General features: G+C 44.3%; 1 protein-coding gene across 2 annotated transcripts in view; it reads right to left on the bottom strand.

Moving 5' to 3' along the window:
- Positions 1-15,512, bottom strand: part of PGM5 (phosphoglucomutase 5) — a 197,081-nt gene extending 181,569 nt beyond the window's left edge. The window contains exon 1 of one of the 2 annotated variants that reach the window (XM_080819403.1): positions 15,179-15,512. In XM_080819403.1, coding sequence (XP_080675529.1) covers positions 15,179-15,439 — 261 coding nt within the window. In that variant the 5' untranslated portion in view covers positions 15,440-15,512. The remainder of the gene's footprint in view (positions 1-15,178) is intronic. The other variant, XM_080819402.1, reaches the window with a different exon arrangement.
- Between the last annotated feature and the right edge of the window lie 2,450 nt (positions 15,513-17,962).

The raw sequence follows: 17,962 nt of genomic DNA, 5'->3' as shown, positions 1-17,962 counted from the left end.
GATTTCTGTCTGTCAAATAAATAAATAAAATCTTTTAAAAAAAAAAAAAAAAAAAAAAGAATCAGTCGGGTAGGATCAGCCTCTTTCCCAGGTAGCCACACATGTCATTGACCAATGGACCCAGGAACAAAGTTCCATGAGGAACCCTCATGGTGGCAAGGAGGGAGGTGATACATGGACTCAGCACCATGGTTTTCCTCTCACCAAGGCCAGCCTAGCTCCAGCCACCACTGGGCACCCAACAGAGACCAAAACTGAGTCCCTAATATGGCACCATTGCCGGGGTGATCAGCTAAACACCCGGTGGCAGGTTGATTACAGTTGGACCACTTCCCTCATGGAAAGGGAAGAGCTTTGTTCTTACTGAAAAGGACACACAGAAGAGAAGATACACCTGGAAGAAGCAGTGTGAAGACAGAGGCAGAGATCAGAGTAAGGTGGCCACAAGCCAGGGAATGCCAAGGAATATGGCAGCCACCACACCGGAAGCTAGAAGAGGCATGGAATGATTCACCCTTAGAGCCCTCGGAGGAAGCATGACCCTGCTGGATTTCAGACTTCTGGCCTTCTTCTAGCAACTGATAAAAGAAATATAACCTTTGGAAACCCTGTTGTTTAAAGAAAGAACACTCCATTTCGAAGTTAAAAGATCTAGATGGGCCCCAGAGGAGGGCAAATCACTTCACTCTTCTGAGGCTTCGTGTCTTCATCTGCAAAGTTGAGAATCTGAAGATGAGATTCCATAAAGAAAAACCCTTTGTGAAATTAAACATGACATGTTACCATCACCCTCCTCGAACACTTGGTTTTTTTTTTATTTTTTAAAAGATTTTATTTATTTATTTGAGAAAGAGAGAGCATGCTCAGGGGGAAGGACAGAGGGAGAGGGAGAAGCGGACTCCCAGCTGAGTGCAGATGCTGGTGTGGGGCTCGATCTCACAACCCCGAGATCATGACCTGAGCTGAAATCAAGAGTCAGATACTTAACCGCTTAACTGACTGCACCCCCCAGGTGCTCGCAAAATTCACTTTTAGACAGCAGGTTATCCCTTACGCTACCATTTCACTTTCCAAACAAGTCCTAGAAATACTGCCCTTGGCCATCACCATCGCAGCAGATGCTACCTTGCAAGGAGAGGATAGTCTACTTACACAATTAACACTGCTTTTGTTTAGGGCATTGGAGTAGGCGGCATCTGACTTTTTTCCTGAGTGAAACCCAGTCTGCAACCCGGGCCAGGGTGGGGTGGGGTGGGGGGTTCAAGTCAAGGCATCCTGCGGCTCCCTGACCTTCCCACAAGGGGCACTGGGGGAATCACCACTCGCATTCCCATACGGTCTGGCTTTGGCTGGAGGAAGCCTGGGCTTCAGTTGCTACCGGGGAACATGTCCTTCCGTTCCCACTTGCAAAGAGGTTCAAGGTGGCCTCTGGTGCAGTGTCATGTACACAGGCAATAGGCGGTACACACATCTAGATCCCAGGATCCATAGGTAGCCACGTGCACACTATCACAGGGACGCTCGCAGACCTACTGAGGCACGTTGAATTTGAGCTTGTTCCTACCTAGGCAACACTTGCAGAGGCTCCGTAAAGAGAGGACGCATAGCACGGGCTGGCGTGCAATGAGTCACATCGATTACTTAATCATCTCTCTGTGTCTAGTCTCCTAGATGGATGTCGGAACCTCTCACCAACTCTTGAACCTCACCTGGACTGTGTCATCACTGCTCCACCCCTGATGGACACAGCAGGTGCCAAGGGAATCAGTGTGCCCCTCCACATGGCACGGACCAGCGTCCTGAGAAGAGAACCTTTTATCCCATAAAGCTTTCTCCCAGCCCTGCCATTTCTTTACACCAGGTGCCATATACAACCCATTTTTAAAATAATTTTCTTTCTCAGGTCACCCTAGTGGCTCAGTCAGTTAAGCATCTGAGTCTTGATTTCAGCTCAGGTCATGATCTCAGGGTGGTGAGATCGAGCCCTGCGTTGGGTTCTGTGCTCAGTGGGGAGTCTGCTCTTTCTCCCTCTGCTTCTACTCCTCCCCCCCAAAAAATAAATAAATCTTTAAAAAAAGTAATAAGTTTCTTTCTCATGGCTTGTTCTTTTCAAAACACTAACAAACTATTCTTCTAAATTAGACTTAGCAATGAGTTCGGTTTCTAATTAGCTCAGAGTACTAGAGAACAGCAATGGGCAGTTGAAACCCGCAGGGTAGGGTCTCAGAGTACAGGCAGATTTTTTACTCCACATGAGTTTCTCCCAGGAACATAACACTAACGAATGCAGGATTGTTTTCCTGTGTGAACTCCCTTGAATACGACTCCCCTGCCATGATTTCCTTTGAGCTTTACACAAACCATTTTTTTTTTAAAGAATCCCAAAGGGAGACAAGAAAAAGTAAGCATGACGTTCCCCAATACCCTCCACTCACTGTGCCATATTCCTCTCATTCCCAAAGTGAATCAGAGAGCGAAGAGAGCAATAAACAGAAGCTTCCTTGATGGTTCCCAGAGTGTGGTGCGGACCACACAGCCACCACCACAGGCATCTCCGAAGCGCACCGAGAGCCACAGACGTAAAGATGCCTGTTTCCTGTCTTCGCCGTTAAACAAAAACCAAAACCCACGAAGCGAGGCCAAAGCCAAGCCACCATGATGGCAGGGCTTCGGTCTCTCAGCCCCAGCTGTCAGAGGGGTGTGCCAACCTTTGTGCAGAGCTGCACATGAGTAAGCCGGAGATGGCTAAGTGGAATTTCGAGAAATAACAAACTCAGGACATGGATGTGGTTATCCAAACATCAAGGGACTTCTCCATTTGCACATGGATAATGATGCGGTTATATCCTTTGTTACATGGAGACCAGATGGGAGCCCCTGAGCCCATACTCAGCTTCCTGTCCCCTGGAAGGCTTCACGCATACACTTTGGGGCTGGAAGGAGAGATGAGAGCCCACTAGAATCAAACCAAGGTGGATTTCACATTCAGTCCCTAACATCTGAACAGATGCAGACAAGTCACAAGTGCCCAGAAGTTTGGCCCAAGTTCTAGTTCTCCACTCCCTCACCAGTGCTGGAGATCTCAGTGAGAACCAGGCAATCCAGCTCTGCTCAGATGCAAAATGGGGGTGGTGACACTAGAACTTGGGTCCCTCCTAGGAATTAGGTAATTCAGCGCTTGGAAAATACTGAAATCTTTACCTTGAGGTATAGGACTTGGCTCACTGAAGTAAGAAAGGGCTTGTCTGCTGCTAATTTATGAGGTGCTCAACCCAACTGAAGACCTGGAGAGGAACCACTGGATCCACCTGGGTCAAGAACACAGAGTTGTATGCCCTGAGATACTATGAGATTTTTCTATCCAATGGGCTTCCTACTGGCTGTGTGATTTGTGGCAAGATCCCTCTGTGTCTCGGTTTTGTAATCTAAAAGATGGAAGGTGAGATGAGGTAACGTAAGCAAGCTCCAGGTCAGTGTCCGGCACCAAGGACTCAAGGGTCTCCCCTTGCCTTCCTTCCTCTTCCACATGCCATTGCTTAATTCTTAAGTATGAATTCCTTAATTCATAGTGATTGAATGAATCTGTTGTTGTTTTGCTAACCTATAGTGGTTTTCTAATTATAAATATCTATATAAAAACATATATACATGTTCCCTTTTTGAACATTTAAGAAGTACACATGAGCAAGAGGAAAATAAGAGTCATCTCTAAATCTAAAAATCAGCACAGTTCTCATTTCTTTTTTTTTTTTTTAAGATTTTATTTATTTATTTGCCAGAGAGAGAGAGAGCAAGCACAGGCAGGCAGAGTGGCAGCAGAGGCAGAAGGAGAAGCACGCTCCTCGCCGAGCAAGGAGCCTGATGCAGGACTCAAACCCAGGATGCTGGGATCATGACCTGAGCCAAAGGCAGCCGCTTAACCCACTGAGCCACCCAGGCGTCCCCAGTTCTCATTTCTATGTAAACCCTCTGTGTCTGGGTATCTCTGTTTCTCTCTCTCTTTAATTTACATATTTCCATATTTTTACAAAAGGGATTATTGTATCACCTACATCTTTCACGTAATATATCCAGCCCTTCCCTGGCATCTATGTTTCTGTGTCACTAAATATTCTTCCACGATTGGATTCTTAGTGTACATATGGTCTTCCATTATTTAGATGTACCATTGTTTACATTGTTTACTAACCAATATAAAAGTGCTCTTTTGGGGTGCCTGGGAGGCTCAGTCAGTTGAACAGTCAGTTGAACAGCCAACTCTTGGTTTGGGCTCAGGTTGTGATCTCAGGGTCTTGAGATGGAGCCCCATGTCAGGTTCTGCACTCAGCGCAGTGGGCTTGAGAGCATCTCTCTCCCTCCCCCTCTGCCTCTCCCTCCCGCATTTGCACGCACGCATGCGTGCTCTCTTTCCCTCTCTCTCTCTTTAAAATATTTTTTTTAGAAAGTGTTCTTTTACCTGAAGTTTTTGCATGTGAAACTAAAAAATGTTAGAGGACAAAACACGGGCTACGAAATAAATTAAATTGCATGTAGCTTGGCAACAATGAAAGAGCAAATTAGTTGTAACATGCCTACATAAATACAATGTCTTTTTTCTTCTTTAACCACCAAGCCTGCTCCCTGAGAAGCTGCTGAAGTCCATGGTAAGGAGTGACAAGACCGCGTCTGTACTCTCGTCTCGACCTGGATCATTTCATTTTCCTCTCTGTGCCTCTGACTTGTTCTACCTGCTAGGATGCACAATGCCGACTGGCTAACTTTCCCGTGTTGGTGAGTTCACCGCAGAGCTGCTCTCGCAAGACTGATTCCCACCCAGAACAGTAGGATTTCTTCAACTTGTATCTCTTACTATCAGCCCATCCGATTCCAATCCAATTCTCCTAATTATCATAGAAACATAGGCCGTCTGGGAATATTTAGCCACTCCTTTGGTTCTATGTAGTCTTCAAACATTTCTGACATCTGGTCTACTCTCTTCTTGACGACATCAAGGGAAGAAGTTATATATATCTGGGGAAGGGGGTGTCCTGTGCATATGCCCACACACATGTTACTCAATAACCTCTAAATGCATAAAAACACTTTCCATCTGACACCTTTATAGGTACACACAAAAAAATTATATCATTATATAGATATATTATATGTATATATATATAAGCAAAGCTACATCTATAAAACAAAAAACTCTATCTTTGGCATCTTTATAGATAGAATATATATGTGTGAATATATACTTAATATATATACCCATACTGCAATAAATATGTGTGTGTGTGTGTGTGTGTGTGTGGCCTGCATACACCCCCCAAAATAAACCTCAGTCTCTATAGCCATGTGTTTTATCCTGAGTCATTGTCACAATCAATTAAAATACATTTATGTGGCTTTTTAAATAAATTACATCAGACCCGTTTCCGTCTGGTTGGGAAACAATTACTGCCCCTTTGCAAAGTGCCCCCACGCCTCAAACTGTTCCAGTGAACTGAAGACCTCTGGCAATAACAGATTTACAGCTCAGCAAGATTGAACAATTTACTGTTATTTATGACAGCAGGGCCGGGTCTTCTGTGTTATGTTCCACATTAGCATCCAACCCTTTACATCTGGGAGATCCTGTCCAAAAAAAAGACTATGCCCGGGAAGCAAACGTTCGGCGAGGCTGCGGGAACAGACACCGGGACAAACATCCTGACCAAATCCCGCACCTCCAGCGCCTGCAGCTGTCCGTTCTCAGACGACTCAGCAGATCAGCGTGGAGTCCCCTAGCCTCTGCTCGGTCTGTTCCTCTCAGTAATCTCTCAAATGGCCCCGTCTGTTAGGCTTGAAAATCCTCATGAAATGAGCAGCTTTGTGGGGGGTGGGGAGGGGGGGGTCCTGCCTGAACGCAGCCGGAGCCTCAGAAAGGTTTAAGGTGGAAAAGCGTGGCACTGACTCAGCTCATTCATGCTGGGAAATAATGCACAGACACTGCAGAAAAGTCCCTGGAGTCAAAGTCTGTGGCAGAGCGACTGTTACTGCCTCCCGGACCGTGGCAGGGTGGGTGTGCAGGAGTGTGTGTGTATGTGTGTGCGCACGCGTGCACACACTAGGAGCGGGGACGGGATGGTGACTTCAGCAGTCAGCACCCAAGCCTTAGCCCCCAGCAGGGAAGAAAGGCCAAAGTCAAGAGGAAGCCTTACCGAAGCAGCCGGGATCGCCACGTTAACAAGTAAAGCTACTGAGACTACAGGGCACTATGCCCAGGTCCTCTCATTTTAATCAGAGGAGGCGAGTTTGGTAATAATTGTGTTACGAGAACAAATAAAATAATTGATAGTAATCCTCCCAATGAACCTGGAAGATGTGGGGGCAAGTGGTTTTACTTTCCCTATTTGTATAAATGAGGAGACCAGCCCCAGAAAGCCACGTGACTTTTCTGCGGTCATGCAAGTTGCAAACAATAGTATCGGCATTCAAATCCAAACCTTCTCCTTTTGTATTATTTTTTCCTGATGTGTTTAATCATCAAAGCAATGCATACATGTGTATGAGTATTTAATAAATAGAAGTATATGACGTAGAAAGAGAAAGGATTCTCCTTCCCCGCCACACACACCCGTATATCCCTGATGTATTCACTGTTAATTAGAGTATATTCTTCTAACCCTATTTTCTATGCCTACATTATAGATTTGTTTCATGTGGCCAGAGACCCAGACGACATTTCTAACTAAGCTGCTTTATTAAATATTGTGATAAAGCATACTGGTGTTTACTGAAAAGACAGACACACATCAGCAATATTATATGTGAAACTTGCCCAAAGAATTTTTTAGAAAACATCTGTTCTCGAGCCTTTCGTGAACTCTGGATTTTTGATAGTTTCTGTACAGACAAGGGATAGAAGTTGGAAGTACATTCTTCTTAATCTACTACTTGCTTTGTTTCACTGAACAAACTATCATTCATATCTTTTTCATGTACGTATAGATCCACCTTCTTTGTTTACGGGTTTTAATGCCTCAGTGGTAGGCTTGTGTCATACATTAGGTACCTAATCTCTACTAATGAGCGTATAAACTGTTTCTAAGGTTTTCTTTTGCAAAATGCTGTGATGAGTATTCCTGTACATAGACGTTTCCACCTTTGTATTAGGAAATTTACAGGACAGATTCTTAGATTCATGGATTGGTGGATTACTGGACAAGTATTCCATTGATTTTGGTGCATACTGCTAAACTGCCTGGCCAAAAGGTTCTATCAAATTAACTTCCATGAGCATGACAATATTCAAATGTTCAAATTGATGGATTGTTTTTGTTTATGTTTTTTTCGGTTATTAATGAGGATGATCTCCTTTTCATATGTTTGTTGTTGTAGTTGACAATATTTCTTCTGAATTTTTTGAATTTTTTACTGATTTAGAAAAGCTTTTCATAGAGTGTAGATATTAACCGTTTGTTATAAACTCTGGTCTTCTGATTTCAACTTCTTTTCCCTTTCCATTAGAAAACCTTAAATATAAAACTAGATACCCCTAGCTACCGAAGAGAACACTTATTAATAAGAGGAGAAAAAAGAAAGGCAATCATTAAATATTACATTACAAAACAGCTATAACTAGAGACGTGGAAAGGAAAAGAAAAATTTCTGTGACTCAATGCCATGAAGAATTTCTTCAAATTTCCTGAAAATTTTCTCTTCACACAAATATAAGCATCACTCCAAAACTTGACCATCACTAAAAATGTAGGAGATGAAAAACACTTAAAGCTCCAGAAAATGTGGACTTTAACAAGTCTCATATCCATAACTAATGAGAGTCAAGTCTGAGGAAAGAACCTAAAGCTTTTCCTTTGGCTTCACAAGTATAAACATTAAAGGCATATTGGCCAAATCTTGAGTGTTTGCAATTAACTGTCAAAGCTGTAGGCGAACAAAGGATGTTGAGTTTCTACCTTCAATTTAAAAATCCCTGGAAATTGCAGACCCTTTTCCCCACCCCAGCCCGCCTATTATGCTCAAAAAACCCTGTTCAAATCCTATCCCAGTATTTGTTTACATTACTCTTGTCTAACAGAAGGGCGACCAGGGCCCAAAACATGAAGGTTAAGTTTAGCAAAGCCAATACCTATGCTTAGTTTCCTCAAAATTAGGTTCCAACTTCTATCCCTCAAATCTGTAGAGAAACTATCAAACCTTCACAGTTCACGAAGGACTCGAAGAGAACAGATGTTTTATAGAAAATTCTTTGGGCAAGTTTCACACATAATGTTGGTGATGTGTGTCTGTCTTTTCAATAAACATCATTATGCTTTATCACAAGATTTAATAACACAGCTTAGTTAAAAATGTCATCTGGGTCTCTGGACACATTAAACAAAGCTTAAAATAACCCACCCCAGCAACTGGGAGGGCCCAGCTGTTCTTAAAACCTCTCCTATTCCTTTTCCTTCCCCATTAAAAAAAAAAAAAAAAAAGTGAATGATGACTTGAGGCTAACAGATTCAAGAATGGACTGACTGAACAGGGAGAAAGAGGGAACCAAGGGCACCAAGGGAACCAAGGGCTATTGTTCATATAATAGATTTCCCATTTCCACAATTCAGGGATGGGGATTTGGGAAGGGAAGCGAGAGAAAGTTATGGCAAGCTCTTTAGGGCTTTCTTGTGTATTACAAACCTGACCTTCCTAATGCTTGGGCCATAGTAACTCATTCCATTCACCTATTCTGTACTGAACTTCAGTCGAAAATATAGAACAATCACCACCCAGTTCTTTTTCCTTTCTAGAGACAGGACCTGAAGCCAGCCAATCCCAGACTTCCAGAGTCACCGCAGGAAAGAAGCCTGATATGTTGAAACACGGGCTTCCCTCTCTTGCTTCCTTCTTCTTCCCTTCCACCATATTCCACTCTGCCTCCCTTCCAAATCTATGCTCCTTTTCTTTGGGACATCAAAATTTGTTCCCCAGATAGGCCTGATAAATGTCAAGACAAGGCTTTCCCATTCTTTGGAACAACCACCTCTGCATGGCACATTGGAATCAAACACGGCTGACACAAGCATCCCTCTGGACGGCACACCCCAGCCCCTCGCTGACACAGCCTTCTTCATACCATTGCACTGCAACCTCCACCTCTAAAAGATTTCACGAGGCATTGAGAAGTTCTTGTAAGCTGAACTGTAGGCTAATACTATTATTACCATTCCTGATCATCACATGGCCAGCATACTGTGTGGCTAATCAACAAACGGATTTTCTCTTGGCTAAAACTTGCAACAGAACTATAAGTTGTTTTACTCAATACGTGCGGTCAAATCACTATTTTAGGAGATATATTCAGTTGACCGTAACAACATTCCTTTACATTTCTTAAAGCTATGGATGTTACATAACACTTTCATTTGATTCCCAGTATAACTCAGCCCTGCTGTCCCACCCAATGTATAGATGAGGAAACAAGTGGTTTCTAGGTATTTCAGGAGGCTAAAGCATTTGCCCTGCAACTTGTATGGCTGAGCTAGGAAAAGAAAGCAAGCCTTCCAGCTGCTGATACGGAGCTTTTTCTACCACACCTCATTGTCTCCCGGGCTAAGATCAGAAGACAGTGTGGTTATCATCACATGAAGAAATCTGGTTTGGGTTTGCTAAAATGCATTTGTAGTGTTTGGTGACCTACCTTTATTTAATTTATAGTTGCTTTTGGTTGTAACAGTCTGGATCCATAAAAAAAAAAAAATTTTTACATTTTAAATGCTAAATTATAGAGCTGTGCTACCTAGTATGGTAGCTACTAATTACTTGCAGCTACTTAAACTTAAATTTTAATTAATTAAAATTAAATAAAATAAAAGATTCAGTTTTTCAGTCACACTTGGTACATTTAGACTGTTTGATAATCACATGTGGCTAGTGGCTGGGGTAGATTACAGAAACTTTCCATCATCTCAAAACATTCTAAAAGTTCTATTGGACCGTGATGAGATATACACACATGCACACACACACACACACATATGTATATGTGTGTATGTATGTGTGTGTATATATGTGTATATACATACACATACATACACACACATATACACGTATATACATACACATATATACGTGTATATGTCTGTGTATGTATGTGTGTGTGTGTGTATGTATATATATATGGTGTCATCTGCAGAGACAGAAAACTTTAGAAAAAGTCAGAAACATCTTCAGGCACAGTGCTGCCATCTGTCCAATATTAAAGGTACTTTAGGACTTAAAAAAAAAAAAAATTAGAACAAAGAGGAGAGAGAGAGAGATGCCCTTAGTCACAGATGGATTCACCCAGAAAAAGGCAAAGGCATTTATTCATAATAATGCCATATAATGCCATAAGTAGCCATTACTTACATTTAGCTCATCACTTACATTTAGCTCTTGAAATCTTTATGAGATTAAAATAAATTGATACCTAGAGGATCTAAACCCCTGAGAAGTATCTGAAGCAGAAAGAAAAAGAAAGAATTTTTAAAAACCACTTAGTTACAGGGGTGCCTGGGTGGCTCAGTGGGTTAAAGCCTCTGCCTTCGGCTCAGGTCATGATCTCAGGGTCCTAGAATCAAGCCCCGCATCAGGCTCCCGACTCCTCGGGGAGCCTGCTTCCCCCTGTCTCTCTCTCTGCCTGCCTCTGTGCTTACTTGTGATTGCTGTCTGTCAAATAAATAAATAAAATCTTTTTTAAAAAATCACTTAGTTACAAACTAAGTTTATACTGGTAACAAACTAAGTTCTGCAATTCATTTAAATGATGCTGTTTACTCTCATACTTAGTAGATATTTTTCTTTGCTCTTATATGGTATGACACAGTCTGGATCTTTAAAAAAGAATTATAAAACTTCTGGGAACTTTTTAGATAAGTTCACACAGACACATAAAAATTACAAAAACAGGTAAAAGTATCTTCTCACTCTTCTCACTAATTTACAAATCCATTTAAACTGATGTATATAAAAATTCAAGAGTTCACAGTGAAACTCAAAAGAGCCAAAGAAAAGCCAAACAAATTCGTGTGTCAAGAGTAGAAGTGGCTATTTTGCCAAATCCTGACTGAAAATTGGTAATTTAAAAAGAGGAAAATAAACATAAATTCTGCTTTTCCAGAAGGAACTCTATTACAGGACAGCGCAATAGTGAGGAAAATGCCCAGTTTTTAGAAAAATGCTAGCTGAAGCATGCAGATAGAATTAGAGAATTAAAAATCATTTTGAAACCCCTAATGAAATAATCCACGCAAGCCAGGATCACTAATGGAAGCTATAACAACTGAGTAAAGGGTGACAGGAATTGGATATTCACATGGTACAAACCTCACCCCACAGGCTACTGGCCAGTTCCAAGGGGGAAAGTACTGGAAGACAGAGGCAATCACCCCAACAGTCCTATAGTCATCTCAGTACCATGAACATCCGGTCAAGCAGAGATTGTTTCCTAACACAATACAACATGAATATACACCATCACCTACGAAATAGTCTTGCCAAAAAAAGAAAAAATATGTTGAGCCTGAATCTAATTAAGCCTTTAGAACTCAATTCTAGTACACACACATACACACACACAGGAAATATCATGAAAAGTTAAATGACACCATAAAAAAAAAAAAAAAATCAGAAAATTCCAGAAAGTGGGGCCGTGGGAGGCATTCTACAGGACAACCAACTGACCTTGTCTCTTCAATAAGGCAATTTCATTAACAGAAAAAAATAAGAAGGGAGATATTTTCTAGGTTAAAAAAGACTTAAGACAACCAAATGTAATGTGTGTTCCTTGATTAGAAGAAAACTAGTTTGAAAAAACAGCTATAAAAGACATTTCAGAATAATTGAGGAATCTGAATGTGGGATGGGTAATAAAGGAAGAAATCCTTTTTTTATTTTGTTTGGGATGATAATGATATTGTAACTATCAAGGACATTGTTCTTCGTTTTTAGAGATCCATACTGAATTTAGGGATAAAACGTCATTTTTAAAATATACTTTAAAATACTTTAGCCCTCAAAAAAGATGGAACAGATATAGGAAAAATAATAACAGCCTGGGGTGTGGGCATATGGAAGCCATTTATCTATTCTCTGCTTTTCTGAAAGTTTGAAATATTCAGAATTTTACAATAAAAAATTTTTTATCCCAAATTGTACTGGCTATATGTCGGAGAACCTATTTCAAACTCTATGATATATTAAGATATAAGTGGTGCCGTTATCACTTTGGAAATTCCAAACTTCTGTTCTCCTCTAGCAATTATATAATCAAAGAGCAACTACAGTTGGTTTTATTAAAATGCATAGTAAAATTAACTTCATCAAACCCCAAATCTTTCAGATACAGAGAGGCAGCCCTCTCACTCAGGTTCAAGTCAGTTCAAAGAGAATAAGTACTATTTTTGTACTATTTTTCTAACCCGTTTATGAATACCCAATGGGAAATCAAGAGAGGCAAAGTTTTTGGAACCAAGGGTCTTCATTCCCGAGTGTAACTCCACAGGCCACGTCAGGAGACAAGTGCATTCCTATCTTTGCCATCATTCAAGACCAATTTTGTTCATGGTAAACTCCCTTTCTCCTGAAGCCAGCCTTCTGATTATTCATTTTCCCGAGCAAAAGCCCTCAAGAAGGTGAACAAAATGAGGAGAAGACTGGTTTAAATTGGCTGCCTGAACCTTTGATAAATGTTGGCCATTCCTTTCACACATACCCACCCATTTTGGCAGTAATACTTTCAGATTATTTAAGATATGGTGTTTCTGTGTGGATTGTGACTTGTCATTCTGTCCCTTGTAACAACCACGAGGTTAAGCGTGGCTCTGTTTTAACCATTTATTAACATATGCTACCTATCGCCTAAAATAAACTCCACGTTAAAGTTAATAAGATGTGGTTATCACAGAAGCCGTTGAAGTAAGAAGTTGAAGAGACTTGATGGGAATGTGTGCCAAGAAACAAGAAAGCATAGCAATATCTTGCCCGTGCAAATCGACAACTGTAGCTTCAAAAATATCCTCACCCACAATAAATAAGTGGATGTTTTTCTCCCTCCCTAAAAAAAATTGGCCCAGGAAGGAGTACAAGAGCTGCCTTACCTCTTCCAAGGCTCCTTATCCTCCATCACTCCACGGGAACAGCTTTGTCAGACAAGAGTAAAAGACCATTTGTCAACCTCTCTCCAACTCCCTGATTCAAGCCAACTTTTATCGATCCCAAGTAAGGAGCCAGAGAGAAATACTAGTGCTGTATCGCCAGCCACAGCATCTTCCGAGGTTGGAAATCCTAGCTCTACCACCCGTGCCACCCCTCAGTGCTTCCTCCCAACTGCTTTTGGATTTTATTTTATTTTATTTAGGAAAAATATATATATATACTTTCCCTACCCCTAAAACACTGCAAGAGGGGAATCAGAGTACACAAACATGGAGCATGGACGACACCAAAGATTAAAAAAAAGAAAGAAAAGAAGGGAGAAAATTAAAAGGATGGGGTCGGGAAGGAGAAAGGGAATCCACACCCCAGAGAGTTGTTTAATTTCACTTTTTTTAAATGTTCACACTCATTTATACATCGGTAGGGATTCCACTTAAATGTGCTATGCGTGGGGTTCTGGCTCAAATGACTCTTTTAGACAATATTTCCCACAAAGACCGCTGAAGGGAGGTGTCCCTCTTGCAGAAGTCCGCAGAGGCTGCAGGATTTGGGAAGGAGGACACGGGATGATGCCAGAAGGTGTTTTAGCTGTAGGACAGAAAGGAAGGAGGAGAAGCAGAAACCTCTAAGGAAGGAGGAGAAGCAGAAACCTCTAAGGTCTGCCGAGGTTGTGGGAGAAGAGAAAGGAAATGAGGATGAAATCTGAAAGGGAGAAGAGACACAAAATGCTATCAACTGCCAGAGAGTCTTCTGCAGTTAGGAATTGCTTTAAGAAAGGCAGAGCAGGGGCGCCTGGGTGGCTCAGTGGGTTAAAGCCTCTGCCTTCGGCTCAGGTCATGATCCCAGGGTCCTGGGATCGAGCCCCGCATCGGGCTCTCTGCTCAGCGGGGGGCCTGCTTCCTCCTCACTCTCTGCCTGCCTCTCTGCCTGCTTGTGATATCTGTCTGTCAAATAAATAAATAAATAAAAAAAAAACCTTTATAAAAAAAAAAAAAAAAAGAAAGGCAGAGCAAGGGGTGCCTGGGTGGCTCAGTGGGTTAAAGCCTCTGCCTTCGGCTCAGGTCATGATCCCAGGTCTTGGGATCGAGCCCCGCATCGGGCTCTCTGCTCAGCAGGGAGCCTGCTTCCTCCTCTCTCTCTGCCTGCCTCTCTGCCTACTTGTGATCTCTGTCTGTCAAATAAATAAATAAAATCCTTAAAAAAAAATTAAAAAAAATAAAAATGAGAAAGCAACTTAAAAAAAAAGAAGAAGAAGAAAAAAAGGCAGAGCAAGTCTCATTTCAAATCATTGAGAGATACCGCTTCCCCCACCCACCCACCCATGACACACACAGAACTGAGGGCAGAGAGGCTGTGTGGCACAGAACTGATCTCCACCCCAGCCCTCCACAAACCAGATGAATAGTGAAGTAATTCCACTGGGTTAACGAACCACTTATACTAAAAGTCTTTAGGGTCCGCTCTTGCCAAACATGCCAGGAATCAACACTGGAGTGTGTGTGTGTGTGTGTGTGTACGCACGCGTGTGTTCGAGACACTACTGTTAAATCTGGGAGAGCCAAAACTTAGAGGGGGGAGAAGAGGACAGGAGAAAAAAGAAGGAAAGGGGCGGTGGGGGGGGGGGGACCACGATGTTGGTAGCTTAGGAAAGAATTGGGGGGGTGGGGAAGGCAGGGTAGTAAACCGGTGAGAACGGGTAGTTTTAAAGGGCTGGGGAAGAGGAGGCCCAAAAGGAACGCGGGCAGGTGCGGGCCATGGGCAGAGAGACGGGGAGAGCTCAGGGCGATGTGGCAGGTTCCCTCGAAGCGGAACCCTGGAGGCCTTTCGGGGACCTCAAGGAGAGGACCTGGGGGAGGCGCTGCGCCGGGGTGGGGGTGGCAGTGGCGGTGGGGGTTGGGCCTGCGGGGGTTTGGGGGGCGGCAGGCAGGAGGGGGCAGGGCGGGGACCGAGGGCTGCGGCTGCGGGCGGTGGCGGCGGCGCAGTGGGAGGCGAGGGTCAGCAGGGGCAGGTCACTCACCCCGTTGGCCGCGGCCATCTGCACCACGATCTCGGTGGCCGTCCTGCTGAAGTACCTGCCGTCGCTGCCCACCACCATGGTGCAGCCCTGGCGGTCGCGCAGGTCGATGGACGACAGCACGCTCTGGATGAAGTTGGGCAGGTAGTTGCGCTGGCCCTCGAAGAGGCCGGTGGGCCGCCGCAGCCCCCCCCCGCCGGCCGGCCGCTGGTCCTCGTAGGGCACGGTGGGCACCGTCAGCACCGGGATGGGGCTCCCCTCCATGGCGCCTCCTGGCCGGTCCTGCCGCGGCTCCCGGGAGCCGGAGGGAATCTGCAGCCCGCCGGCCCCCCTGCTCCCCACCACCTTGGCTATGAGCCCGGGCTCCGCCTTGCGCCCCGGCCCCGGCCCCCTCCGCAGCCCTGCGCCCTCCCGCGGATCCGACAGTCCTCCCTCTCCGCGCCGCCCCGGCAGAGTTTGGCCTCTACCTTCCAAGAAAGTTTGCTCCTGCCCAGCTTCCTCTGGAGCCGGATCGCCCGAGGCGCCGGCAGTGTCGGGTCCCTGCTGGACTCACTTAAGGGGGGGGGGGGTTGCCCCAGAGCCTACTCCCAGAACAGGCCAGCCCGACCCCGGAGACCCCGCTCGCCCGCCTGGCCCCAGCCTTCCCGGTGACCGCTTCTCTACCGAGCACTCACACCCTCTGCTAGAAAACAACCCGGGGGTTGGGGGGGGCGAGCTCGAGCAGAACTTGGGGACCTCTCCCAGACCCCCACTCCCTCTCCCCTCCCACCACAGCCCGGTCTCCCGGTCTCCCGGTCTCCCTGCAAGTGAGCCTTTTACAAGTCCAAGTTTCTCTTTTGAACAAGGACGAGGGAGGGAGTTGGGAGGGGGCTGAACCTTTTGCCACCAGCGAACAGCCCCGGGCCAAAAATAACCCTGGAAAGGCGAACTGAGAATTGTTATCTTCTGCCAGCGCTGAAATTGGAGGCTGAGCGTTGCGTGTGTGTCTCTGTGTGTGGGTACACACCCCACCACCACCATGTGTTGCCGGGAATCACAGACTGTCAGGCCCTTGAACCCGGCAGGACCCACCCAGCCGTCCACACTTTTCCCTGGGCTCTCTCAAGGCAGCGCGATCTGCAGCGTGGAAACTTCCCCCGCCCCCTTGTTTGTTGTGGTGGTTGCAACAACAGCAACACAGACACTATTTCTTTATTCTTCCTACTCCTCACCCTCCCTAGCCCAGCTCCTGCTTAGAAACAGGCTGGTCCCACACTGTGTTTGTCCACACTGCTGAGTTTCCTGCCCGGATTAATCACTTTCCATAGGAGAAGGGTAGAATCCTTCTTAATACCCTACCAGGAATGAATGAATAAACTCAAACAAGGACAAGATACCAGGAACTCTCCTGGGTCCTTTCCATGCATCTTCTCATTCTGCAGGGGGTAAGGGGTGGTCTGCCTAGTCTCCATAAAGCCCATCTAAAACCCAAACCAAGAAATACTCCATAGAAAACAGAAGTGAAGAGACAATGGACCAAAAGGATAAAACCCAAACAGGAAGAAACTATTGTTTTGGGTTTGGGTTTGGGTTTGGGTTTTGTTTTTTGTTTTTTGTTTTTTTTTTTTTTGCTTCTATCACCTTTCACTCTCCAGGCACTTTTGCACCCACTAAGGCTACTGTCCTGAAATTTCCTGCTTCTTCTCCCCCCAAATATCACCCACTTGCTGGGACTAAGCTTGACTTGCTGCAGGGTTGGAAAAACATTTGTTCACAGTAAAATGAGTGTGAATAGGAGGTCACACTTACATGCTCTTTTGCATACAAAGGCTTTGCATCTGTTTTCTCTTTGTAGGCTCAAAGCAAAAGAAGAAAGAATGGCATTCGTATCATTTCCATTTTACAGATGAGAAAAGGGAGGCTTCCTGTGAGATCAAGGGAGTGGCTAAGATGGCATTTGCAGTCAGTCTGAATTCTTGTACGGCCCCTCCTGTTTTTGTTGATATCTTTTAAGCGTGAGAGGAAACCAATGTAGCCACCAATGGAATCTTGTTGGGACATCTTAGCTAGCCACTTAAACACCAAAGTGGGGTTGGCATTGTGGGTTGTTTTTTTTTAATATATTTTTGTTTTTGTTTTCCTTGGGTCCCCAAGAGCCCATTCCCCTATAGCACCCAACAGAGAGAACCTCCACTCTTCTAAGGATCTGTGTACACCCCTATGGCATAGGGGTTTTTAAATCACTGTCTAGTAACATTTTCTTTTGCAAGGAAGGGCAGTATCATTCCCAAAAGAGAAGGTAGTAAATCCTCTGCTCCTGTAAAGAAGAGAAAGGTCCGGCCTCAAAGACGACCAGAAGATCTACTTCTCCATCTCTCCACCTCCAACATTGTTTCTCCTACCAAAGCCTAGATCCTTCCACAGGGCTAAGGACAAGGCATCCATATCTCAGACAAGCTTTTACAGTTATACCAACTAAGAGAGGGAAACCTCTTCCCTTGGTTCTAATCCCCATATTCCCAAAGACTCTGGTCCAGCTCAAGGCAAAGTGCACAACCACAAAGCCAGACCCCACAGTGTCTTTGGAGTTCCTCCAAAGTAAGGGGGTGTTGTTCCCCAGAGGGAGGAGAGATAGGCAAGCAACCATAATTGTCCACCACATAATTGACACTTGCACTGATCAAATCTTTCAAAACTTATTTTTCTTTTTGCTAAATTCATACAGCACTTTGCATCATTGATAAGGAACACTCACAGGCTGCCACACCTTTCTATGTACACCTCTCCGCCAGCTGTACGTGACCTTGG

The sequence above is a fragment of the Martes martes genome, assembly GCF_963455335.1.
Source record: "Martes martes genome assembly, chromosome: 12".
Taxonomy (NCBI): domain Eukaryota; kingdom Metazoa; phylum Chordata; class Mammalia; order Carnivora; family Mustelidae; genus Martes; species Martes martes.
Note: the sequence above shows the minus strand (reverse complement) of the source record. Positions and strands in the feature narration are given on the sequence as shown.